At 50.3% G+C, this 26,017-nt stretch overlaps 1 protein-coding gene across 2 annotated transcripts in view; it reads right to left on the reverse strand.

Annotated features, from left to right (window-relative positions):
- Positions 1 to 19,835: 19,835 nt before the first annotated feature.
- PITPNB (phosphatidylinositol transfer protein beta) overlaps positions 19,836 to 26,017 on the reverse strand; it is a 31,513-nt gene continuing 25,331 nt past the window's right edge. Inside the window, exons 10-12 of one of the 2 annotated variants that reach the window (XM_086474173.1) lie at positions 24,576 to 24,698; positions 21,399 to 21,483; positions 20,496 to 20,531 (exon numbers count right to left, since the gene is read on the reverse strand). In XM_086474173.1, coding sequence (XP_086330299.1) covers positions 21,436 to 21,483; positions 24,576 to 24,698 — 171 coding nt within the window. In that variant the 3' untranslated portion in view covers positions 20,496 to 20,531; positions 21,399 to 21,435. Of the gene's footprint in view, positions 20,532 to 21,398; positions 21,484 to 24,575; positions 24,699 to 26,017 lie in introns of both variants that reach the window. The other variant, XM_086474172.1, reaches the window with a different exon arrangement.

The raw sequence follows: 26,017 nt of genomic DNA on the forward strand, positions 1-26,017 counted from the left end.
CCGCCCCGGCCGCCCCTTGCCCCGCATCCGCGCCTCCGGGCCGCCCCGACGGCGGGCAACAACCGGCCGCCCGCTGCGGAAGGACAGGGCCGGCTCCCGGGGAGCGGCGAAGGCGCCGGGACCGGCTGCCCAGGGCCGTCTCAGGGCACAGGCGCCGCGGCCGCCCTCCGCGATGACTCTCCCCGCCACATTCCGGGGGCCTCGGGCCAGCAGCCCAGCACCCCGCAGTACCACCCGGCCCACTCGTCGCCGGCGGCGGCTCGAGGGGAGCCCGGGCTGCCGGGTCAGCTCGCCGCGCTCACCCGCTCCCCCCTCGCCCGGCCTAGGCCCTGCTCCTCCGGGGCGACCGCCTGTTGCCCAGGGCTGCCCGCACCGGGCGGGACAGCGATCAGTGGCTAACGGCACCCGTAGGCTCAGCTCTGCTCGCTCGTGGGCCGCTGCAGGCCAGCCAGAGAGGGGAGCACCGAGGGCCGCCGCCCGGCCCTGTTCCCGCCTCGCTTGCACGACTCCCGCCGGCTCTCACGGGAGCCAGGCTGCGTCCCGGCAGAGAAGCCGTTTCCGAGCACACAGGCCCCTCGCAGCACCCCGGGAAGCACACCTGGCCCGCGGCCTCCCGCCTGCCCAGCCCTCGAGGTCAGCGGGGCTGCAAGACGTGCCCAGGGTCCGGTGCAAGGGTCGGCGGGTGCTGGCCAGGCTGCTCACGGCTGGTGGACGCTGGTCCCTGGACAGGGGGAGAGGAGGACGCTTCCATTGCGGAGACTCGTCCCTTCGTGTCACTTACAGAGTTCTGGTAAAGTTTGTACCTCGCAGGAGCGGCGTTACTGCGCTTTGGCTTTTGCTTCCAAGGGGCTGTTTTCCAGGCAGCAAGGGCAGCGGGGCTGCGGCGCCAGACAAGGGCGAGTGTGCAGGGCCCGACAGTGCTGCGGGGAGAGGCGGGACCAGGGCTCGCCCCTGCGTACAGACAGGGCCTGCCCTCAGCGCTTCACTTCAACATCGAGTGCCTTGAAGTGGCAATAATTAGTTGTATAAACTAGCATTCACTTATTACCCAGTATTTTTCTGGCCAAAATGGCATCCAATTTAAAAACTGGATTACTGAACAAAAAAGGAGAAAGGCTAGATTAATTCTAAGAGTGCTGATCTAAACAGTAAGCACAACAAGTAACAGCATTGTAAACCAAAACAATATTGGTGAGTTATGACCGTGCTGCCAGCACAGGATGGCACAATTGGGCTGAGGCTCTCCCGTGGGTAAGTCTTTAACGTGGGCAAGGATTGGGGTCAGCCCTCACTGGGACCGGTTGGCGAGTGAAGCATACACCTCAGAGAAGTAACACGGCTTTTATCTCAGCTAGAATCCACTTTTGGTTGGTGTGTCCACTCTAGGGGGGGGCCTAAAAGACACTTTCTGTGTAAGATACCACGTTCCAGATGGACAACGTGTCTGTCAGGAGAACATTGGAGGTAGCTACTCACTGCTGGAACCATGGTGGGTTTCATTGCTGGTTGACCCTTTTTATCACTGCTTCATCATCACGTTTACAAACAGGTACTTCTCTGGGGAAACAGTCTGTTCTCTCTGCACCGCAGACACGATGAAAGTTGCATCACAAGTGGTGTGGGAGAAAGTTGTTCCTGTAAGGCAGGTAGATTTCTGCTGTGAAAATTACTTTTGCTGATGTAAAAGGACCTCAGGCCTCTGAAATGGCAGCTCTTTTCTAAAGCAGAGTCATGCCTTGTAACGTTGGCTTCCATAGAAAAGACCAAATGCTTCAGAAAAGACAGACTTTCACTGACTTAGAAGATTCACCTTGTATTTCCTAGAAGACTCAGAATCCATTTGTTCCTCAAGGGAGCATGATCTCTCAGGAAGAGCAGAATGATGCTGTGCAGGAGGTTATGATCAGAGGGATGGAGAATTCCCTGGTCCATGGGCTGACCATCTCGAATGCTTCTGGACAAGCGTTAGTTCTCTGGCCCGTGCCCACCAGCACAACCATAGGTGTCCCTGCCTGGGCCAGTGGCCAGGCTCTGGCTGTACCCTGCAAGCCACTCTCTCCTTCCCGGCCTGTCTCGCCAGGAGGCTTCTCTGCTCCCCACTCCTGGCCCGGGCATCACTATCTTCCATAAGCACGTTTGAAGACAAAGTTTCAGCACGGTAACTCACCAGCATGCTGCCTGCATCCAGCTGGGGCTCACGAGGAGCTTGTAACTGGCCGATGGCAAATATGGCAATGGTGTCAGCCTAAGTATTTTGACAGTAAAGCCAGCGAGCTGATGGAAATGGTAAGGTCCTGCACTCAGTGCGGTGCTCTGCCTGCTCATGGTGTAAACGATCACCGTTTGCCGGAAGGCAGCTCAGCCTGGTTCCTGACTTGGAACCTGTTCTGGGCTAAACGCGCCCCGGGGCTGCCGACCTGCCCTGCGCCTCGTGCGGCGCGGTGCTGGGGAAGGTGAGCGGGAGGGCGCCCCTGGGCTGTGCCCAGCGCTGTGGGGGGCACTGCGGTCGCAAAGGGTCACAGTGGCCCAGTCAAGAAGAAGGAAGCCTCTCAAAGTGTACTGAGTAGTGAGAAGTATATTTTGCAAAACATTTTTACTTTCAGTCTTTGGGTTTTGGTCATCTTGGGGGAAGCAGGGAAAGGCATTATTTAAATAGTTGTATCTGCAGGGGATTATTTTCTAAATTAACAATAGTAATTGCTCCTGCCAAATCCAAAGTTGAACGGATTCATTTATTTCGACTCACAAGACAATAGCACAATTTTGGGTTTCATATTGCGAGCTCCGAAAACCAAATGGTGGGGCTGATGTTTTAAAAAAAAAATAATTCAAACAACATCAATTCATCAGACTTGAATTCAGCTCTTTCCACTGTGCCCGTTCAACTTGCACTGAGAAAAGTTGCTGCTCAGCAAAAAAAAAAAAAATTCCTTTTTAACAAAATGAATGCATCATACATAAAACATCACGAACCATACAATTAGTAAGCAAATGTAAGAGTTCAGCTCAGTTCATAATTATTCAGCAAACCTATTCAGAATGATTTTTTTCTCCCTGCAGCAATCAACTGTGTGGGCTCATTACCACTGAGAATCTAACGAAGAAACCACCACATAAACTGTACAAAACAAGCCCATATGCTAGAAAAACTTTAGCCCAGCTAGCCATTAGCGAGAAGCCTTTTAAACCCTTCCACCGAGCAAAACCACATCTTACTTTTCTGTGGTGTTTATACCCCCGGCTCTATAAAGGTGCCGTTTCATTAACATGTCAGGCTTCAGGTCCATAAATTTCAGCTGCTACATAACCTCTGCAGCGTTTGGTAGTGCAGCCACCTGGAACAATACAAAAAAGCATTTGGTCGCTGCTACACGTCACGCACCAGCCAAAGGGATGAGTCCTGACTTTAGAGCACGGGCTCCCGACAGTTACCTTGCAAAAACACAGATAGGTTTTTCTTGGCAGTGAGTTCTGCTCCTAGCAGGGGTGTTCGATGGAAGGAATCCAAATGTGCTGAAGGACAGGGCTCCGACTCTGGTGGCTGGCATTATCAAGAAGGTTTTCAACAGTTCTGCCTGGAACAGTCAGGGAAAGTATCGCATCTCCCTCTCGAAATGAGAGCGAACACGGCGAGTGGACTGACTCGGCAGGCAGGGATGTGAAATGGCCAGACGAGCTCACGGCGGAGCAGGCGCCCGAGGGAAGGTGTTCCTCCGGAGGAGCTGATGGTTGGTTGCGTGCGCCTGCTTTGGCTCCCGAGAACGGGAAGGACTTTTGGGTAGGGAAAGGCTCTCTTCTGGCAGGGGCGCGGCTCCCTCAGCCCTGCGTGGCCGAGGCTGTGCCCACAGCGGCCGGACCGGCTGCAGGTGAAGGGCTGTGTCAGACGGGGTCTGGCAGGCTCCGGGGCCGGTGACACCGCTGGCCTCCTGAGCCGGGCAGCACTGGGGATGGCGCTGAAGGGCGGCCTGTAAAGACGTCTGGGCGTCCAGCCTCCTCTGTCGATACGTGTCCTTCCCTACCGGAGTGGCTGGAGGGGACTATTTTGTAATCGAGATCAGAGACAGTTTCATCTGTAAAACCCAATTTGCATTCAGTTTCTGAGAAGCGTGCCTTACCGAGGTAAATATTTCATGCTTAGTTTTGTCAACAATGTTGTTTTCTGGAAAGTTTGAACCAAATTCCTTCGGACACTTGACTGCTTCCCATTTTAAAAATGCATAACCGAATAATAGGAGTGAAGGGACTAAAACTCTTCCAGTCATTTCCTGCAGAGATCGGCAGCAATTTCAGAACTCTGCTCTTCATGACGATTTTCCTGTTTGTTTCTTCTGCAAGGTTGGGTGGCTGGTTTAGTTTCTTTACACTTCTGCAACCTTAAGCTGGGTATTTTTCCTGTTGTGGGTTTTTTTTTTGTTTCAGGTACCTCAGTATGCATCATGATATTTTCACAGTATTGGTAAGTTTTCCCATTGCCGCAAACAGCTGTTTTGCATCAATTAAGTACATTCGGTCCCATTTATGTCAGTTAGGTCAAAACCTTCACAGCATATGGGGCACTCAGGTGTATGTGTTGAACACATCTAAATTTTTCTAATGGAGATCACTAAAATACAGGATAGTGCTAAAATCATACAACATTGAGATTGTATGATCAGTAGAAATGCTAAAGCAAATTTTCCCGTCTATGATAACGGTACTACAGCATACCTCTTGGGCCTTTTTTTTTTTTCCCCTTCAAATTCCCATCTCTAAAACACACACTGGAGGGTTATGCATTTGATGGGGGCGGGGGGAGGAATTAGATCATACATATGGCACAAAAGAATTAGTTTGGCTGCAGGAATAGTAAAAGTTTTGTATTTCCTAAAATAACTCAGTGAAACACATAAAAAAAATAGTACCTCTCTATACGGATAATCAGTATTTAACTCTCCTCGGTATTTTATGATGGAGTTTGTACGATTGACTTTGTTCTGTTGTTTTCTTAAACTTGAACCAGGTGGGAATTTATGTAAGCTTGGTGGAGCAAGAACAGTCTTTGAGCACCTGGAAAGTCTGGCTCACTGGGGGTGATGCCAGCAAACCACTAAAGTGAATTCATTTTTCATCATCTTATAAATTGAACTATTGTGAAAAGAGAGAACCAGAGGCTGTTTCGTAAAGTCCTCATGACTTAATTTTCCCTAAGCGTCACCTTCACGAGAGCGTTCGCCTTCGTGCTTCCCTTTTACACCCCGCAAGCCCGCGACATTTTACACGCTGTGTCTGTGGGCGCTGCCCCTCTGTCACTCACACGACAGCGTCGCCTGCCCAGGCAGAGCAGGGCTGCGTCAGGGCAGCGGGATGCGGTTTTGGATGTCGCTGCTTCGCAGGGACTCACCCAGCGTGGGCCAGAGTGGCCCCTCCTGGAGACCCTCCCACGGGGCCGTCCCCCTGAGCAGCCCCCACTCCTCGCTGTCGCCCGATGCCTGCTCAGCGCCGCTGGCACCTTCCCACCGCCAGCACCTTCCCACTGCCAGCCCTCGGGGTCTTGGTAATGCGCTCGTCCCTGGTGCCGTCTGCGCAAGGGTCCCGATCCCCTGGCCGAGGAGCGAGCTGCATGTCCCACAGGTGAGAGGCCACTCGGGAGCCGGGTGCCCAGAATTCAAAGCCACAAGCTGTTCCTGTGTTTGCTGTTTATCACGTTACCTCACGGGATCAGACAGAAGGGCTCACGTTTCTGAGCCACTGGTGAATCCTGGCTCATGGTCCTGGTTTGTCCGTCTAAACACCAAGTGCCTCTGCCCCCGGGGAGCTGGCGAAGGGCCATCCCAAAGGTAGCGAGCGCTCGGCCCGGCAGCACGGCAGCGCCGACCGGCAGCCAGCCCCAGCAGGCTGGGCAGGGCTGGATGCGGAGCAGAGGGGTCGGATGCTGCGGGGGTGCTTGTACGCCCCCCGGCCAGGGATCCCAGCTCCACCTGGGCCTTCACACGGGGCTGGATTTCATCCACTCCAAGTAGGGCATTATCTGCTTTTTTGGCAGGAATTGCTCAGGTGCACCGACGACCGGTACACGCTGCAGCCCCGGCCACCCCCCTGCAAAGACCCGCAGCTGCAAGCGCCCCCCCCCCAGCTCCCCGCCAGGCACAAAGGGTTAAAAACCTCCTGCCGTCCATAACCATCACTTCTCCCAGACCCACAGCCCCTCAGCATCTCCTACAAAAGGCCTGATTTAATCCCGGCTGCAGACGACTCACATTGTGCTCACAGACGTCGAGCGATGTCAGGCTATCGGGTTTCCAACCAATATCCAAGGCACAGCCCAAGCACCGAGTGGGAACAAAGACTTCTTTGTTACTGAAAAAAAAAAAACCCTGAAGATATTAGCGGTGCCGTAGAGTTCAAACTGTTAAATGATTCAAATATTATTTAATGAATACATTCAAAATGAGGTCTTGCAACCCAGAACACTTTTTAGATCATCGTTTACAAAGAGCCCGCCTCTTCGTTTATTTCTTTATGAAGTCGTTGCTTTCAGGTTTTAATTACAGCCATTTTGCTTCCGGGCTTTTTCAGGGGCTTCACTCATTGGCGTAGCTCAGGTTTTTTTTTTATGATACGGTTTAGCTGGTGACTACTGGGTCTTTCAGAAGTCCTTATAGTCACATTCCCTTGATTTACCCTGGACTGCATTTCTGTGGCCATAAGAAACAAGGCAGCCAGAGAGCCCGTTGCAAAAGAAGCAATGGCATTAGGTACTGTTCTAGAGGGTGCTAAAACCCAGCTTTTAAAATTAGGAAATTTGTTAAATTAGCATGTCAAGATTTTAACTGGGATTGGAGAAGCACTGCAAAGCTCAAATTCAACAAATACCTCAAATTTCTTGTTCAAGTCTTGGATATGCCATTCTAAACCAGAAAGCCATAGAATTTCAGAGAGAAAAATTACAAGAACAAGGTAGGTGGAGTTCTAGAAAGAAACATTCTCCAACCTGAGGAAATGGGTTTTAAATGAAAGGTGAGTTTAGTGTGCTTGTAGCAACGGGAACTCCCTGGCTGCTCAGAAAGGCGGATACCTGACCCAAAGGGTAACACCAGCACACCTGGGACTCTGCAGGCGCAAGCCAAGGTTTGCATTTTGAAAAAGTTCAGGGTATCTCAGAAAAATGGGAGAAAAGAGCAACAAAGCAGAATGAGTACAAGAACAAGCATCAAAACAAGGCGAAGAACAAGTACCAGAAAATAAGGCACAGGGTGGCCGCAGCAGCACGACTTCCCGATGCTGTCAGCAGAGTGCATTGCAAAGCCAAACGTGGAACTCTCGCCCTCACAGCAGCAAATCCTTCTTGTCTCTTGCCGGGGGACACACACGTGTATACCCCAAAGTAGCCACTTCGGGTGGATCTCTATGGAGGAAAAGGGAGGAACGTCAGAACCGTGACCTGCTGTTCCGACAGAAGCAGTGATACAGGATTCTGTGAACTATGAGAATTTCACTCAAGTCAAATTAAGGGTCCGGCTCGTCTCGTGGAGGCAATGCCTCAGGTGGAGGTAGTTGAAAATATGCCTCCAAAGGCTGGTTTTGTCACATTGCTCTTTTAAATTACTGCAAGTGCCAGAGCTTTGGTTTTGGCATGGTTTGCACATCGAATTCCACCTGCAGCAGGTAACGAGGAGACTACCAAGAGCAGCAGTGGCTAAATGCCCTGGTGACAGGCACGGCGGTCATTGTCCTCTGGATGATCTCCATTTCATTTCCCACTCTCCTCAGAGCTTGGAGGCACTCTCTTTTCCTCAGGAAACGGACACTTTCCTTACTTTGGCAAGTTCCTTTAAAATTGCTCATTTCCAGCCGAAGTGCGAATAAGGCTGAGTCAAACCTTGCAGGGCAACACCGCGGCCTTGACAGTGAGCTGCTGTTGATTAAAATTAATTTTCCATATAAATTCAAGCAAGTAGAAAGTCTTTCATAAAAAAAAGAGTTACAAAACTACAAAGAAAATATTTTTCTGGTGTCTCTATTGAGAGATAATTCAATAGAGAACACTATTGAATTGCAAGCACTGAATAAAAAAATTGCAGTTACAGCCCCAAGTTTCAGACTTTCCCATGAAACCACGGCACTGTCCCAGGCGCACGCGCTCGCTTTGCCTCCCCCCCCACCCCACCCTCCAGCCCATGTGAGAAATAGCAATCCCAAAAGGAAACTCACAGAAATATTAAGGACAGAGGCATAGTAGTGAATTCGCATGGCATCTGAGAGCCCTCACTTCTACAGCAGCGATCCATAAGCCCTGCCTGGGGCCAGGGAGTCGAGTGGCGGGTGGCTCTGGGGCAGGAGGTGGAAGACGGGGAGCGGCAGGGAGAGCCTGCTCTCACCCAGCAGGACTGAGCCTGAGCTGTCCTGCAGAAAGACATTCATTGTCTCTGGCCACCATGTTGGTCAGGGCAAAGCCCTTTGTGCGGGATCTCAGAACAACCCTAATTTTTGAAGAATCTTTTAAAAAAAATAAAATTAAATTTGTCAGATTAATATAAAAACACTGAAAGCAGCCACTGAAATTTTTGCAGTGGTCAACAAAAGGGTGGCAATCACTACCTCTGTGGTTTATTGTTGCTTATTGAAAAGAATGTTTAAAATAAAAATGTGAAAGAGGCAGGAGTCTTTCGAGTAAATCTAGTGTAGTTCCTAAGAAAAAAGACCCTTGGGAAAAACTTTATTGCTACAAAACGTGAGCCGGTTTCTACGTCAGAAGAAACAAAGATGTGCCGTAAAGTTACCCACAGCCTCTCCATAGACCATCTGATCCCAACCACCAGCCCGTGGGTTCTCACCCCCCACCGTGCCAGTCACCCGTAACTAAGCGGAGCATCTTGGTGGCTGTTCTGGTACCGGCCGGGAGGCTGCAGGTACAGAGCCCGGCTCTTCCTGGTGGCGCTGGTGGGCGCAGGCTGCAGCATGGGAGGTGCTGAGGGGCTTGAGAGCAGCATCGTCACTGGGAAGGCTGCCAGTGGGGGATGGCACCTGGCGGGATCCCCGGCTTCAGGAAGACGTCGTCCCTCGGCGGTGGGACACGGCGCTGGGTGTCCTGCTCCCGCCACAAAGCCGGTCCTGCTCTGAGCAGGGCTGGACCCCTCAGCCGCCGCCTGAAGCACTCGGTGTGTCCAGAAAAGCTCCGTAAGGGGCCAAAATATCAGCTCCTCTTCCAACTGAGAAAACAACAACTTTGCTGAGACGAGGTGGTTTGGCTGCATGGCCACCAGCACTCCAAAACCACGGCGATGCGCCGGGTCGCTCTTCGCTGCCGCGCAGCTGAGAGCTGGACGATCCTTTGTTCGCTCGGTTCTCCTCAGGCACAGGCGGCCCCAGGACGTCGGGGCTGGCGTCAGAATACTGCAAAAAGGAACAGGATGGCTCAAACTTTTGCCTTGTGTCACCATTTGCTAAAGCTAATGTTAACTTTGGGAGATGCCATTAGCTACAAATTAATAGAAAGTGAAAATAAATGTCTGCTTTAGCTAATCACCCAACACAAATACTGCATAATAGAGCAAAAGGCACTACAGATAAGGCTTTGAGTTTGAAGACTGCGTACCAAACACTCAGCTGTTTTTCCTCATCTCACAGAAGCTGCAGGATTACAGCCCGTATTTCATTTTGTCAGCCCTGACTATTTGGAAATGCTGGAGTCTGTCCCCAAGAGATACTTGTTCCTAAAACCTACATCTGAAAGGGTTCTCAATGCTTTTGAGCAATTAGAAATATATGATGTGCAGTGAGCTAGTATCTCCTGGTTACAATTTAAATGCTTTTGAGATAAGAAGACACTCTAATTGACTGAATGCTATTTATATTTCTTTCTATTGTGCTAAAAGTTTATGATGCAGTCTCAAAATTGGAACAGCCTGACTTCTGCATGCTCTGACTTCTGATACAAACACATGCCGAGAGGGAAAGTTACAACAAGAAACTAATGACAGATGCTGTATTCGTGAACGTAACTTTGCTAAAAACACATGAAGGCATGTCAGAAAAACGGCAAGAAACTTCACTGAGCGGTGTGTGCATATACATCCCCCCCTTATTTTCATAATTCCGTATCAGCAAATACAAAAAAAAGCCCAACCAAGTTTACCCTTTCAGAAAAGAATGTTAATGCCAAGGAAATTTGGATAAATTAGACCATGCTTGTTTATTTGTATGAAACACACTGAATCCTGAGACACTCAAAAATATCTGTTGTGCATGACCATCTCAGCAGTCATACTGGGAAACCATCTAATCTTACCTTTAAGTCTTGCTTCTTTCAGTTGCTGAAAACCCATGGGATGCATCATGTTCATTCCTACCTTAAATGGAGCAACAAAAATAGTATTTTCTACATAAACAGAATAGCATCAATTGCAAAAAATACTGTAAATAATTGCTTCTGCTACTAAGAGCTTCAAATTAAAGACTATTTACTGGTATAAAGTTTCAGGAACCAAACGTTAAGAAGGAAAGGATGTACTGAAATGCAGCGACCAAACAAATACGTGCTGCAAAAGCTGCTGGGAGCGATCCACCGCTGCATGCAGCTGTACCCTGTGTGCTTCTGCTGGGACTCTGGCTTTTGGTTTACTTCCTCAGGTATACCTGTATTTATTTCAAAGCACAAGCAATTAGCAAATGTTCCACCCTAATTAACGCTGGCTACAGATCCTTTTCAAGGAAGCTGGCAAATTATCACACCCGTGAGGAAACGGTTTTGCTGATCAGAGCCGGGTTCTGATTTTCTTCTGACCCCCCCCCAGTCCCGCCGTAACCGGTTAGTACTGCAGAGTGGGGCCTGGGGAGGAGAGGTTTACTGCAGGAACCAGGGACCAAGACTGAAGTTTAAATGGTGAGCATGAGCGATACCAAATAAAAATGCTCCTTGTAACGTGTTGCCCTACTAAAGCTTGATTCAGAGGACGCTGACTGTAAGGGAGCACTTCGCGTTGCAGCGATTCCGACGCTGGCAGGAAACATCGCAAGAACAAAACACCCCCGCCACCACCAACGTCCGAGGTGTTTCTTTTTCGCTGCAGCGAGTTCTACCAGACAGCAAAGGAAGGGGCAAACTGGCGCAGCTCTGCAGCTGCAGCTGCAGCAACGCCGTTGGCGGTGCGGTTACAAAATCAGAAGCGAGCGGAGCCCGGTGGTCTCCTGCCCCACGAGGAAGGCAGAGAGGGGGAGTTGCATCTGCAGAATAGAGAACCCGTTGGAAGTTTTTTAAAAGGAAATACCTGTCAAAAAATCTCACGAACATTGCAAGCTCAGTTAAAAAGGCTACAAGGTAATGGGTTTGATTAAGGAGCTTGCCCTAACAAAAATAGACGGGCAATGACACCCAGCAGTGGTGGAGGACAAACACGCCCAGAGGGCAACAGGCTTCGCTCCCAAATGCTGCGCCTGAACCCAGCGAGTCCCGGGCAGCCGCAGCTGCTGCCGAGCTGCCCCCGAGTGCTCTGGGCAGCCTCTGTCCGAGCCCTTTTTTCTCCCATCAGTCTCCAGTCGCAGTTTTCCAAGGCCCAGCTTATCCTTTGCTCGGTGCAGTTCCTGAGGCGCTTCCCAGCCACGTCACCTGCGCCAGCTTCAGCAGCTCCGCACATCGCAGCCTGGAAAACCGCTAAACCCTCCGTGTGCCAGTGAAAGGCATTAACATTCACACAACGCAGGTTTGACAGGGAAGAGCAAATAAAAGCCGTTAGGACCTTGTCCACCAACACACAACCGAACAAAACAGTTTTATCACCACCAGGCTTTTCCACGTACCACTCGGGTCCGAACCCTCCCACGCCTTTGTGGAGATTTGCGACACCAGCCCCACGTGGGGAGGTGCTGCTCGCCAGCGCACCCGACACGGGCATTTAATTTTTAATGTTCGATCACTTCCGACCAAGCAATTATGATTTAGCGATACATAGAAACATCAACTGCTCTAACCGCAGATCAGCCACAAGTTCTTCCTCTCAGCCAGAAATACGATGAGAGCGGCTGAGAGCAAGAGGCACGGGAAGGAAAGCCCCACAGGGCTGGCACCAGCACCCCCACACGCCTGCATCTGCCTCCAGGCAGGGCAGAGCCACGGCAGCCGCCTGCGGGATGGCCCTGGGGACAAGGGCTCCCACCACGTGTGGCATTTCCAACGTGCTGCAAAGCTGCGGGGTCTGCGCTGCGCACCCCCGCCCGCCCTCTGCAGAGCCCTCTGCGCCTGTGGTGGCCAGGACACACAAAATGATAGCTCTAGGGTCCGGTCAGAGGGGAAGCAGAGAGGAGAGAGACCCCCCAGAGCGTGCTGAGGGCTCGGGGAAGCAGAGATGGGTGTGAGGAAGGGAGGTCTCTGTGCAGCAGAGGCGACCCTGCGGTGGGAAGGGGCCGCACGGTGCCTCAGCAGAGCTTGTTCGCTCAGCAGGCTGGGACAGAAGGAAGATGCTGCCATCGGTTAATGTTACACGGTGGTGGCGAACAAGAGGAACTGAGACCGCAGGAGTCTGGCATCAGCTAACAAGCTGTTCCTGCTGTTTGTGGCCGGACGGGGCCCGGCTGGCAGCCACCAGCACCACACACCCACCTGGTGCTGAAACCTCTCCCCCAGCACACCTACACGAACACCAGCCTTTCTTCCCAAATCACAGCTGCTGAGTGAGGATAACAGCGCCAAAATTTAACACATGGTGGTCAGTGTCACTTAAGACCAGTTTGGGTCGCACCCACATCCTTCTGGACTGCGGCACGCCTCTTCCATGCCTTCAGCCTGCAATGCCAGTTCGTGTGGCAGGCAACGGGGCTCTCCACATGCTTCCTGACCCAAACAAGACTTTACTCCCATGGATCCTCTGTAGCTCGATCTGCAATCCATCCTCCTGCCAACACACCCAGCCCAGCACCTCTGGGGCACCTCTTTGCAGCTATTTTTTTCCCCTCATACTAAACGTTTCACATGGCCTGTGAGAGTCCAGCTAGAACAACTGCATTTCAGCAGGTGGTTAAATAATCCTCGATAAATCAATGGAGAATTTTCTGCCATTGCAGTAAACTAACCACCAGGCCAGGTCCCTCTGCAGCATCCCCCGCACTCTGCTCCCACGCTGGCACATGCAGAAACCTCCCCTGTCTCCCTGTCTGTTGTGCATCTCTCAGGTATGTTTGTTTATACGCTTTTCTGTGGTCTAGCATCCTAAAAGGAACAAACGCATTGAACTGCTATAAATAGACACCTTGTGGGGTTATATTTAGTCCTTTCACCATGTTTCCATTTTCTCCTTGTAGCCACAATTAACACAAAGTCAAAGGACAGTTTTAAAAGCATCTACAGTTGCTCAAAGACTCTGTCACTGGTTCAGAAGACTGAGAAAAGGTCTTCTAACTCAAACAGGTGAATAGAAAAGAAACAAAAGGCCTCTAATATCTGCCCTCAGCTCTCAGGGGTTTTGCTGCATCAAAACAAAAATCAGGGGGCTGCACCCTCCAGAGATGACTAGCCAGGAGCCTTGCCTCGTACATGAAAATCTCCAAGTTTTCTTCTGAAACATGAATTCACAGTACCTGGGAAAATGCGTTATAAAATAAATAAATTTTAAAGGGAGACTCACTGGCACAGCAGCCCAGCAGTTGCCACCAGCTCCCGGCACCGGGGGCTCACAGTCCCTCTCCTCTGGAGCCTCTATGCAGCAGCAAACTCCTTCGCCGCAGACAAACCGGCCGGTCTCCCCACACAGCTTCAACACACCAGCCGGGTTCAGCCACGAAGGCCCCAGGAGGGCACCAGTCCCAGCTGGTGCCGGGGGCTCAGCTCCCCGATTCGGAGGGGCCACGCAGGCAGGGACCATCTTCTCTGTGTAAATACAGAAGAAATTTCTGTGCCATCCCGCGATTCCTCAGGCAAACACGAGCAGCTCAGCTTGGGCATCAGTGTTCCCCTGTGATTGTGGGCCGAACCGTCCCGTGCAGACGGAGCCTGGGAGCGTCGGGAACAAGTGGGGCTGCGTGAAGGGCCAACGTGCGGCACACGAGCAGGGGGATACGGGCAGGGGCAGCAGGTCCCGCTCCCCCGGGACCCGCCGGGCAGGGGCGGCCAGAAGGCAGTGGCTCCTTTGGAGCTGTTTTCTCCTGAAGCTCAGTTAAATGCTGGGGGCTTGCTTTCTCACTTAGCATTTGTCACTTGCTTTCACACCCGCGTCCCTGTCCCTCCCGTGTCTGTTTTTCACCGCCGTGCCAGGTCAGGGTCAAGGCCCAGAGCGGTGAGCAAACATAGCGTGGAGCGAGCAGTTTTGCAAGGGCACGTTAAAAATAACGTCAGCTGTTTCTGCCAAAGCACTTGTTTACACGGAGGACTGGCCTCGCTGAAGCAATGTTCAGAGGGGCTCAGCGTTCACTTTGGTTAACAATCTGCTGAGAACATCCACTCGGTTCTCTTGCTTTACAGTTGCTGTAGCAGTTATTGCAGACGTGAAGCGTCAGCACCAGACCAAAAGCATCCACCACCATCTGTGCGAGAGCTGGAAGCCAGCGGCTCCCCCCGCGCAAACCGCGCCTGACCTCAGATCCTGCCGGATAAACGCAGAGGCCAAAGGAAGAGACAGTGTCGCGTTATTTCACTGTGGGAGACACAGCAGCTGCCGACAAGAACAAGGGCATCACCTGCCTTTCTGCCTTTTTTTTGGTTTTCGAAGCTGGAAGCAGGGACAAAGGCCAAAGCTCCCACGTTACCTGGCACCGAGCTCCTCCGGTCGGCCCTGTACGGAGATCACCGCGGTGCCCTCGGCCCCTTCGTACAGAAGGAACCAGGTGCGAAGCCTGTCCCGTTTATGCACAGGAACCGGGGAGGAGCTGTTCCACAGAGCGAAGAGGAAGAACAACTATGCTTTACGCACAGGCGCTCACTGCTAGAAACTCAGATTTGGCCGTGACCGACGCAGTGAGATGGGTGATGCCGGAGTCAGGAATCCCAGAATGAGGGGGAACAGCTGCAGACCCAACCGTGCTCACCCCTGCTGGCAGCATGTAATACAGAGGGGCAAGAGCACTGCCAGGTGTGTGATGTGGCTCCTAAATACAGCTGAATCAACTGAGTTTTGGGAAGCTCATAGTAAGTTGTCTTATCAGAGGCATTTTCAGACAGCTCCGAGAGCACTTAGAAGGGAGTTAGGGTGGAAAAACCCAACACACCTGAAATCCCCAAACACAAATCTCAGCAGATTTTTTTTTCTGACATTTCCCAGTCCACACATTAAGGCAATAGATGGAAAACATTCCCCTTTCTTTTCAAGGATTAAAAAAAACCCTCCAGAAAAACCCAAATTCTTCACAAGTCCCTTTTAGGCCACACTTCTGTGCAGCCAAGTGATGGATTTAAAAGGTTACTGCTGGAATATGGTTCACAGCAGTCTATTGCAGTGAATAAATATCACGTTTACATATCCATTATAACAAAACTATGTTGCGCTTCCATTACTTCATGTTGGTTTGCCATCTGGAAGCTAAACAAGCTGTGTAGTAAAAAACAGGATTCAATTTTGCATTTACCAAAAGGAGCCATACAAGTTTCAATTTATAGCAGGCGATTACACAACCGTAGCAGGCAGAAATGGCAGAGCGGGAGCCGTGCCCATGCAGGAGGGCAGTTACCGCAGCCACGAGGGCTCAGCCGCGCCAAACAGCCCCTCAGAGAACTGACTGTGCACAGAAGCATCGGTCCGGGGACCAGCCTGAACACGCAAGTGTGGGAAACTCTTCCTGCTTACCCCAGGAGGACGCACAGACCAGTGGCACCGCTCGGGGGGTATTGCGTGTCAGGCTTTGTATTGTTGTCTACATTGAGCCCATACCAGGGGCTAAAGTACAGTAGTTCTTCTGTCACCCTGTGACCCCTCCCCAGTTGAGAGGGGGAATTGGGAAAAGCAGAGGAGATCCAAAGGTTGAAGCAAGGACAGATTTAATGAAACAGCACAACACATCCAGCGTGCAAAGTTACACTCACCCTAGAACGTCTGGTCCTCACAGCCCTCAGGAGCAAAAGGAAAGAGGAGCAGCAGGAGGAACCCCAGCAGGAACCTCAGCCAGAACTGCCCTTCCTCAGCCAACCTTCCCCCTTTATAATGACCACACGTTACGGGATGGGCTGCACCTGCAGCCCCCTTGGGTCAGCTGCCCCGGCTGACTCAAACTGCCAAGGGCCTGCCTAGCACGGCTGGGCTGGGAGTCAGTCCCAGTCAAACCAGGACACTGAAACGTACAGAAACACCCCGAGGAACCAGCATTTCCTTGCTCTGAGCCTTCCACCAAGAAAACACCCCCGTGAGCAGCACTGCCCGTCACCACTCGTCTGCCTGAAACACGGGTGCCCTGGAGGCTGCAGTCAGGGCGTCACCGAGCCCAGGTCAGGCATGGCCTTTCCAGGCCAGGCTGGGACTCGGTGCCAAACATGCTCTCCGAGCACGGGGCAGCCCTGCCCACAGCCCCCACCGGTGGGGGTCACAGCCCAAGCCTCCCTCCTGCTCCCCCCCGCCCTCGGTACCACCAAGACATGCACCAACACCCCCTTTGCAGGCTCCTGGGGCCCAGACGCCGAGCGGTGGCTGCAGACTGCCCAGGTGCCCAGAGCAAAGGGGTCTCCACGCACCCTCTCCTGCCTCGCTGCCACCCTCGAGGTTTAGCGAGTGCCATGCATCCCAGCACTCAGAGGCGGCAGCAGCCCCTGCTCCAGCTGCCCTGCCCTGCTCCGCATCCCTCGGCCGTTCTCCAGCCACGCAGCAGCCTCTGCGGTCAGGGGCAAACCCGGAGCGTGGCCGGTTGGCAGGGACAGGCTCCCACGTCAGCAATAGCTCATGCGTGACAAGTGCTGAGAAGAGGGGAAAAAATACAAGTAAAGCCTTGCTGCAGACAATTCCAAGCAGCAACACCAGTTTAACTCAAGCTTTCATCAGAAAATGCTGAAGGCTGGGACACAAGAGGAGAAGTTACGCTACTGTTGTAAAAACTGCAAAGATGCCTTGCAATAAGCAGCCTTTACTCTCAGGCCTCTCTGTAATTTATCAGTTATACGACTGAAGAGAGTATTTTTCCTGCCACAATTCTGATCACCTCTTCCCCTCTCCAGCAGTTGGGTTATTTTTAAATTCCTGAAATAAGGACAAGGTCATCACTGGGATGCTCCATTATAAGAAAGCCGAAGCCAGAGAGGGGAGGCCAGGCGCAGCTTCCAATGGGGCATCAAGAGCCAAGATTTTGTCTTGTACGTACCGAGCAGAAAGCCTCTGGTTCCTCTCTGCAGCTCTTGCAGCACTTTTCTGGATCATGATCAGGAAGCAAGAGGACACAGTGCTACCTAGCAATGACTACGTATTTTTAAAGAGGTCTTTAAAAATTGCAAATGCTTTCTGAAATCCAGCAGCTTCAGCAGATTGGCAGCCCACGGTCCCTTTCTGTATCGCTCATCCCACAGGACAATGGTTTTAACCAGCGTGGCCGAGCTCCTGCCCCCTGTCCCGAGGCCAGCCAACTGATGGGGAGATGCACCCGATCCGTAACACAGCCAGGGAAGGCGGCACCGCCGGGCAGAAACGCGACCTCCTCCACAAGCCCCCGACTCCAGCAGCCACCTCCGCTGCCTCCCGGCACAGCCCCGGCAGCCACTAGGCAGGCGAGAGCAGTGAGGGTGGTGAAGGGGACCAGGCAGGGACAACACTGCCTGCATCGGCGCCCCCGGCACCCTGCACTGCCCAGGAGGCACCCGCCACCCCCTTCTCCCGTCCAGACTCCACCTCTGGTGCTCCAGGCAGCTTCGCCTCTTCTGGTCTAACACGTCTCGCTGTTCCGCTGAGGACAACCGCAAGTGCTCCGGTCCGTAACACAACCACCCTGTGCTACCTACCTGCAGCTGCCTGTTGGCTTTGTACCACTATCTCCACAGTATTTCTTTCTCCAGAAGTCTGTTCTGAAGCTTCACACATCACCGACACGGGACTCAAGGGGCCTGCGAGTGCCCGGCAGCGCCCCCACGCCCACATTCTACACTCACACGACTGCACCCCGGCTTAAAGGCGTTCCCAGACACCCTTGCCAAGAGACCCGCAAATTTATGTGCTGCTCCCTCGGGTGTTTGCTGCTCCAGCCGGGAGGAGCCATGCTTTTGGAAACGAGCCCCTGCACCAGACAAGGTGGCTTCCACGCCTCCATTCCCCAAGTCCAGCCTGGCAGTGCCGCTGCCGCCTCTGGCAGCACCCCATCCCCTCTGCACGGCGGGGCGATCCTTCCTGGCACAGGCAAGCGGCAGCACCCGCAGCAGCCATGGACCAGAGCCGCTGCAGACCAAGAGCATCGAACACGGGCGTCTGCAGAGCCGCCAGCCCGGCACGTTGAGGCAGGCAGGCAAAATACACAAGAGCAAAATCCCTTCTCCCTGCTCCAGAGCGCAAGGTTCCAGCCAAGTACGTGTGGCTCAGCTTGAAATCCTGAAACAAGCCCAAAGCCCAAACAAGCCCTTCCGTCCCCCCGGTCGATACTGACCTTCACGCGCAGGTTTGGGCTCCCAACCACCGGAGCGCATCCTTACGGGACTTCCAGCCTTCTCGTGCAGCTTAGTAAAACTAAATGCCAGCTCATTAGCGAACTGCAAATACTAATACCTAAGACAAGAGACAGAGCATTTTATGATCAAATTTATTTAATTAAATTTCATTGACTGTTTTACCGTAGGTCACACCAGAGACTGCCAAAGTAAACTAAACATTTTACATTCACTACAAGATCCTCTCGAATTTTCACAACTAGTCCAAAACATGAATGTCGTAGGGTCCCTCCCCTCAGTCTGCGTCACGACCCACATGATCGCAGCGGGACCCGCATTCCAGCACTGAGGAGAGCTGAGCCCTCAGCTTCCCGGGTGCGCAGCAGCCCTCTCGGCTGCCAACGCTTCTAAAACCCAACGCGTGTGTGCACGTTCCTATGCTTATTTACACAACCAGCCTCCTGGTGGTACAAATAGCCACTTGAGTGCTAGTCCAGAAAGGAAAAAGCCAATAAAAAAGGGAGGGTTGGAGGGTGCAGTTACACAGGAGAGGTACCGATGCCCCACGCCGGCAGGGCAGGTCACCGGGCAGCCCCGGCCCGCCCTGGAAACTCAGGAAAATTTTGTCACTGCCCATAATGGCAATCAGATCACTCCTTTTGCAAGCAAACAGGTCCGCAATGATACCAAAATACCTGGACGTGTGTGAGATTATGAAGATGGAAGCTCAAGCAAGGCTTGCCCCACCGAGGTTTCCGGGGATGCTGGAAGGAAACCAGGCATTAATAGAACTTTATCTAACTAATGTTTTTAAAATAATTTGTTTCTGATCTAGCAAGCATTTTGATAATATATATATCTATGATACGCTCTGAATAGTTCCTTAAAAAATGTTGAAGACATTTTCCCTATTTGAGAGTTATCTACAGGAGGTCTTTATTATACCATCTTTTACGTGTCTACTCCTAACAAATACCAGAGAAATACATCAGATGCTACAATTTAAACTTTCATCATATCTGAAAGTATACATCTCTTTTAAAGTGTATTTTCAACATGAAAAGAGCTAAAATCACAATTATATTCCATTGCGCAATGTGTGTGAAATCAAGACCGTTTGCACAGCTTCCAAAGTGAAACTCTGGAAAAGAGGGATTTCACTGACAGGAAGCATTACTTCAGGGAAGGGCTGTCAGCCCCCTTCGCCTTCACTGCGCGGCCTAAGATATACTTGAAATATTCTACAAGTATTGTCAGTATCTTTGTCTAAAAAGCCAGTTTCTGAAAAATTTCAAGTTGCAATTACTTTATAAATCACAAGCCATTTTTCCTTAATCTTGCCAATTTTAATGAAGAAAAAACATTAGCATTTCAATGTACAAAAGTCCAATAAAACATTTTTTTTTTTTCCTTTTAAATCAGTGAGTAGGTAAAGTTTGGGTTAAACTTATTCAACAGTAAAAGTCTTCCAAATTCCACTAATAGAAATTTTCTTCTGATTTGACGATAGGATAATGACAATCCAGAAATAAATAGCTATAAATACATTCATTGTTCCTATCCCAAAAATAACCACACAGGGAGGACACAAAACTGAAATTAACTTATTTGAATCGGTTTCTTCACAATGAGCTATGGGCAAGTTAATAGCAGAGTGACTCAAGACAGGAAAAAAACAAGTAGGGAATAAATTGGTCCAGTATTGACATTCATGAAACATACCAGTTAGCATAATTCTGCAGTTAATTCATCCTTTAAATGACACTACTCAGTTGATTTTTATTTGCTTCAGGTATACATAATGAAAGCAGTTTCCTTTGAATCTTTGCTGAGGACAGGTATAGTACCCTGGAGACACTGTAACAACCCCCTTCAGTATGCATGTGCGTATATATAATTATATACAGATAATCATGCATCCACACACACATTTGTATATCAACACTGCATGTGACGGTTAAATCCATCATCATTCATCATTGGCAGCACTTGTTCCTCTGACTTGGCCTTGATTACGTAACTGTGGAGAAAGAAGAGACACAATTAAGCATTAATCGTTTCCTCCAAGGGCAGGTTCCCAACAGGCAGCTCTATTAATTTCCAAGAAAGCTGGGCAGGGCAGTCAAAACTGCTCCAGGACTGAGCGGGTCCTACCAAAGCCATGCAGACTTGTTTGGGAATTTTAACTCGGGTGCTGTCCCCGCTGGTGGGCGGCAGCTTGGGGCTCTGCGGAGCCACACGCTCATTGGCAGGATTCTAAAACTGCTTTGGCCGGGGATCCCCCCTGCAGCATTGGAGCAGTCCCAGCAGGGAACGCCAGCACCCAGGCACTGGGCACCACACTCGAGAGCTTGTAGCGCCTGGACAACCTGTTTCCCGCAGTAACAGCTTTCACACAGTTTAGTGTCGGTAAGTATCTGTGTGGAACTGGACTTCAAGAGCTCAGGCTTTGAAGATGACCGTCCACAGCTTCCCCAGAGCACGAGGACTAAGCCCACACACCGCTTTGCCACTGAGCGTGCAGCGAAACGACGCTCCCGACTGTTCCGGCCTGTGCCCCAAAGCTGACCCGCAGGCTCCAGAGCTCGGTGCCAGAGCAGCCGGGCTTGTGCGTGAGGTGAGCAGGCGGCCAACGCCTCGGGCGGTCTGCCACCAGGCGAGCGCCTGCCTCCCACCGCAGTGCCCGCCTGCCGAGAAGGTCTCTCAGGCACCCGGGACGCCCAGGGCCATCTCCCGCTGTTGATCACCACAAGGCTATCAAACAGGAGCGGGGCGAGGCCCAGAAACGTCATCTGGAACTATGTCCCTCTGGGTGATTTCTGCCAGCAACTCCCATCCATCAGAACATTAACCACTTTTCTCCTCCTCCATCCAGCAGTTGACTTACACAGCTTGATTTGCCTCAGAACCTACAGAGAACTCCTCTAGACGTCAGCAGCCAAAGTGCCTCGAACGGAACCCTTCTTACGCATCTAAACGTAAAATAAAACTGTGAGCTACCACATACAGAACCTGTCGCACTGTTGGTTAGTGAGAGAGAAGTAACGATCTACACAACCGGGACTGCTTCGCCCTGGCCAGGACCAGAACCAGCCTCAGCTATGGCTGAGGTTTTTTGGAGACAGGGCACACAGTGTTTCTTTTTGGTGAAGAAGCCTGGGAACTGTACAGCAGCTGTAAATGGTGATGCTTAAATTGTTAAGAGCCCATGATGCTTCGGCATGGAGCCACGCTGCTCAGAATACCCAGCGTGGCCTCTCTACCCTCACCAAGACGGGAGGTAGGTTGGTCACAGTGCTTTGGCAGGGTTGGATGCAGAAACCACCAAGTGAAAGATGAACAGTGAGAAAAGGATGAGCTGGGACAGATAAACTCTGGAAGAACACTGATGAGGATTCAGAGAGGAACAAAAAAAAAAAAAAGTAACATAAGCAGAGAAGCTGACTATAAAAACTGAGGAGATGAAGAACAGGACCAACAAAAGGACCAAAATGTGCACAGAGTCCAAAAAGAAAGATTAGCTCAAACCAGGAAGAAGAAAGGGCATTGAGGAGACAGGGAATGCCGACAGAAAGCAATGCGTGCAAGAAGACGTGACGCTGCCGATGTTACCAGGCTTGCTCTCTGCAGTTCCTTGTTTTTAAACATCACAGAACTGCAGAGCACAACACTGTCAAAAAAGCCAACTGCTTGTCTACAGAGATGGAGGCATGAAGATACTCTTGTCATATCAAGCACCTTATCACAAAGTGCTCCCCCTTTCCAGAGGTCCTGGCCATAAAACAAACGTTTTGTGGGATACTTGGGATTTAATCAAAGTTATTGTTTAGCACAATGGACGAAGTAGCTGAACAGGGAATGTAAAAACAAATTATTTGAGATAAAATTAGCATTCATATTTTATTTGGCAGTGACATTTTTGCCTTTAGGTTATTCTTCAATAATGTGCTTCACCACAAAACCCTTGAAACGGCACCATTTACAGGTGTTTGTAGATACCCCTACTATAACAATTGAGAAAAACCAAAGTATTTTAACAGTAGGTCCCCACTCCTCTCACATTTCACAATACACATAGAAAAACTGTGTTAGTGTAACTAGTCAATACATTTATCCTGTGAAAAACTGACCTTTTCAACAAGTAATACACTTAAGTTCCAGATGCTAATGTCTTACACAACAAGCTACTTCAAATAAACTATTCGCATTGCTTTGCAAAACAAGAAAACAGTAAATAAATACTTTCGGTATTTAAGAACGAGGATAAATGTTACACCCGGGAACAGGTGACGTGGGTTTTGCCTAAGGTAAGAACTAGAAAGCAGCAAAATCTTTTAAATGTTTTTTTGCAGAATAAGCTACTTACCAGTGAGAAATGTGAAACACAACTTTAGCTACAGGAAGACAAACATCCACAGTCCACAGAGACACAGAAGGGAAAGTTTCCCATGCACACAGACATGAAGTGCTGCTCACTCTGCCCAGGACACACCTGGCACATGCTCCTTACACTGCCACTACCCTTTCTCAGGGAAATGGGATGAACTAAGTCTCATTCCAAATAAAGAACTAGGGGTGTGCAAAAAGAGAATCCTTCTCATAAAAATCAGTTATAGAGAGGCAAGCGGTTACTCTTCCTCCTTCACAGACACCTAGGAGTAGGTGGCTGTAGGAATAGGTTCTGGCATAAAGTAGAATTAAAGAAGAAATCCACATGATTTGAGAAACACTTGCCATAACCAAAAACACCCAAATGCCAATGAGAGAGCACAATGTTTGCAAGAGTTGAGTGAGCATCGTTCTTTCCCAAAGCACATTCTGGGCACTGCCAAAGCCGACAAACCCTTCAGCTTATTTGAAAATAAAGTCTGGTTTTGCCAGCTCGGAACATCTACCTGCTAACACATGGAACAGTGAAGAAACGCTTCTTCCCAATCCAGACATCATCTCTACCCAGTGCGAGACGGTTCCACACAGTCCGTAAAGTCCAAACACGGAGAGCGTAACAAGTGGGGATGGAGGAGCTACAGCTCGTTTTGAGACCAAAAGACAAGACGTGCTAGGCACAAACCACAAAATGCACTCCAGAACCACTGTCAACAGCAGGTCTAAAGCACCAGGCAATCAGATTAGAGACATCTGGCAGCTGAAATGAGTTAAATCATGCAAAAAAGCACGTTACAGCTGAAGACACATCGTGTCTTGAAAGAACCAAGACAACGAAAGGAAACAAGCTGAATGGGTTTAAAGCAAACGGGCATAAAGCAATTGGCGAAACGTGAAGGAAACAGAATTGCAAATCCAATGACTGCAAAGAACTTAAAAACCCAGCAGGACTTAAAATGAGAAAGGTCCATGCCACAGGTCATGCTCTGGAAAGACACTGAAGACGACAGCTTCCTGCCTAGCCTGTGACGTTCCTCTCCACCTTGTAAAGGGAAGAGTGGAGAAAGTGCCTATGGATGAGTTTCCTTCCAGACATCCGTCCAAAGACGGAGCCGGCTGCATGTATGGTCCTCACAGCCACTGAAGCATGAGAAGTGGCACTGTCTGAAGCCTGTTAATTTTACCGACTTCCTTTTTGCAAGCGAAATTCTCAGTTTTGGTGTGCTAATCAGGATGAGTGAACAGCGGTCATCTGACACAGAGAAGCCTGCCTGAAGACATGTGTGAAGAAACCAGATCTAATGACGATTAGAAACAAAAAAAAGCAAGACATGATGGAAAAGCAAGATGACAGCTCTGAATTCTAACTCAGAGGTGGGGAAGAGGCACTGACTGGGACTCTGCAACGGGTGCGGTACCACCAACACAGAGGCGGTCAGGGCAGGCCCTTGGGATGCAGTGACATCGGACACGTTTACCGTACAGCCACTGCCACACCACCGTCTGCAGAAGCTTGGAGCGCATGGGTCTGCCCGGAAGAGTCACCGAAGGGGCTGCAAGGCCCATCAGCCGCTGCCCAAGCACAGGTTACGGGGACGGACACAACATCACGCAAGTCAGCTCCCCAGCAGATCGATCTACAGCAGGGAGCACACCAACGGCAGAAAAGCGTTCTTACCGCCTCCAGCTCCTTTTGGGTTTCATCCTCCATTCTCCTAATGTCTTCCATAGTCAGATCGATCCACTTGTCAATCCAACAGAACAGCTGGCGATGAAAGTTGGTAAATATCCTTTTTTCTTGCTTTAAGAAAACAAATGAACATTAGACAATAGGCCTACACTTTGCCAAAGACTGATGAAGTGATTGCAGCTGTTCAACTGGAAAAGTACATCCTTCAGGCGCGTGCATGCTGTTTGACACCACTACAGGTTCAGCCCCCTCAGATTCCCGGAACGGACTTACAGTCACCTCATTTCTCACACACTGTAACATGGGAAAAAAAAGGAAAAATCTCACTCTCAGAAAAAGTTTCAAGGAAGTTCAGCGATTCATGTTACTTGAAAATGCTGAAGAATCCTTTTAAAATCTGCTCTAACTCCAAGATAGCACAAGGTGTAACAAACACAGGATCATGACAGCTAGAATATTTAGCACGAACTGTATAAAAGTCTATGGCAGAACCATCGCAGGTTCTGTGCTCACTGCTAAAAACCCAAGAACAGCCAATTCCTAAAGCCAGAATGAAGCAGAAAGGGAAGCACTTCGGACTCCAAAGATGGCACACTCACGATTTGTACCAAATCAGCATCCCAGTAATGTCTGACTTCAAAGGCACAAAACCCTTGAGAGGATAAATGTTCAAGCTAAGGATTCCACAGCCCTTTCATTAGCGTGCACATACCTGTGTTCTGAATCGATCACAGTAAGACTGTTTTCAGCGTACCTCTTCTACTCAAATCGGTAGGTTTCCCATTTCAAAACACCTGCCATCCCCCAAACCCCGCTGTCTTACGCTGAAGAACTGCAACTTGCCAGCTTGGGCCACCTCTGGTGCCCTGGAATCTCAGCTTTTAGAATGGTGACTTGGATGATGAAAGGTGCATCACATAAACCATTCAGTTCGCAGAATTACCAGTACTGCTTCTGACTGCTCTGATAAAAGTAGTCATGTACATACAACGCAGAAATCTATTTTACTGCTAAACCTCAGACTTCTGCATGTATTCAGCTACCCAGGTTCCCACCTAAAGCGCACGTCTTGTTTATCTGCTCCCACATTTTGCATCGTTCAAGCTGCTGGCTGTCCTTAAAAACAACGCTATCAAATCTAACGCACAGCTCTCGACAACTAGCACAGACAACTTCCTCTGAAGAACCAGCTTCAGGTAAACAAGGTGAAAAAAAAAGGTCACATCTTCAAATACTGCGACTGTCACAGTCTTGGCTTGTCTGCTCAGCTTATTCCCCAACAGTGGTCAGTCTGGAACACGTGATGGGCTATCCTTGGAAGTTTACTCTGTTGCTATTGTGTTTACTGAAATTCATAAGCATTTAATGGAGGTAGCTCTGAGTGGACCACACAGCTAAGAGTCCTGGTTGCCACAATGAAAGAGTTCTAG

Source organism: Leptosomus discolor, chromosome 16, assembly GCF_034619465.1.
Source record: "Leptosomus discolor isolate bLepDis1 chromosome 16, bLepDis1.hap2, whole genome shotgun sequence".
NCBI lineage: Eukaryota > Metazoa > Chordata > Aves > Leptosomiformes > Leptosomidae > Leptosomus > Leptosomus discolor.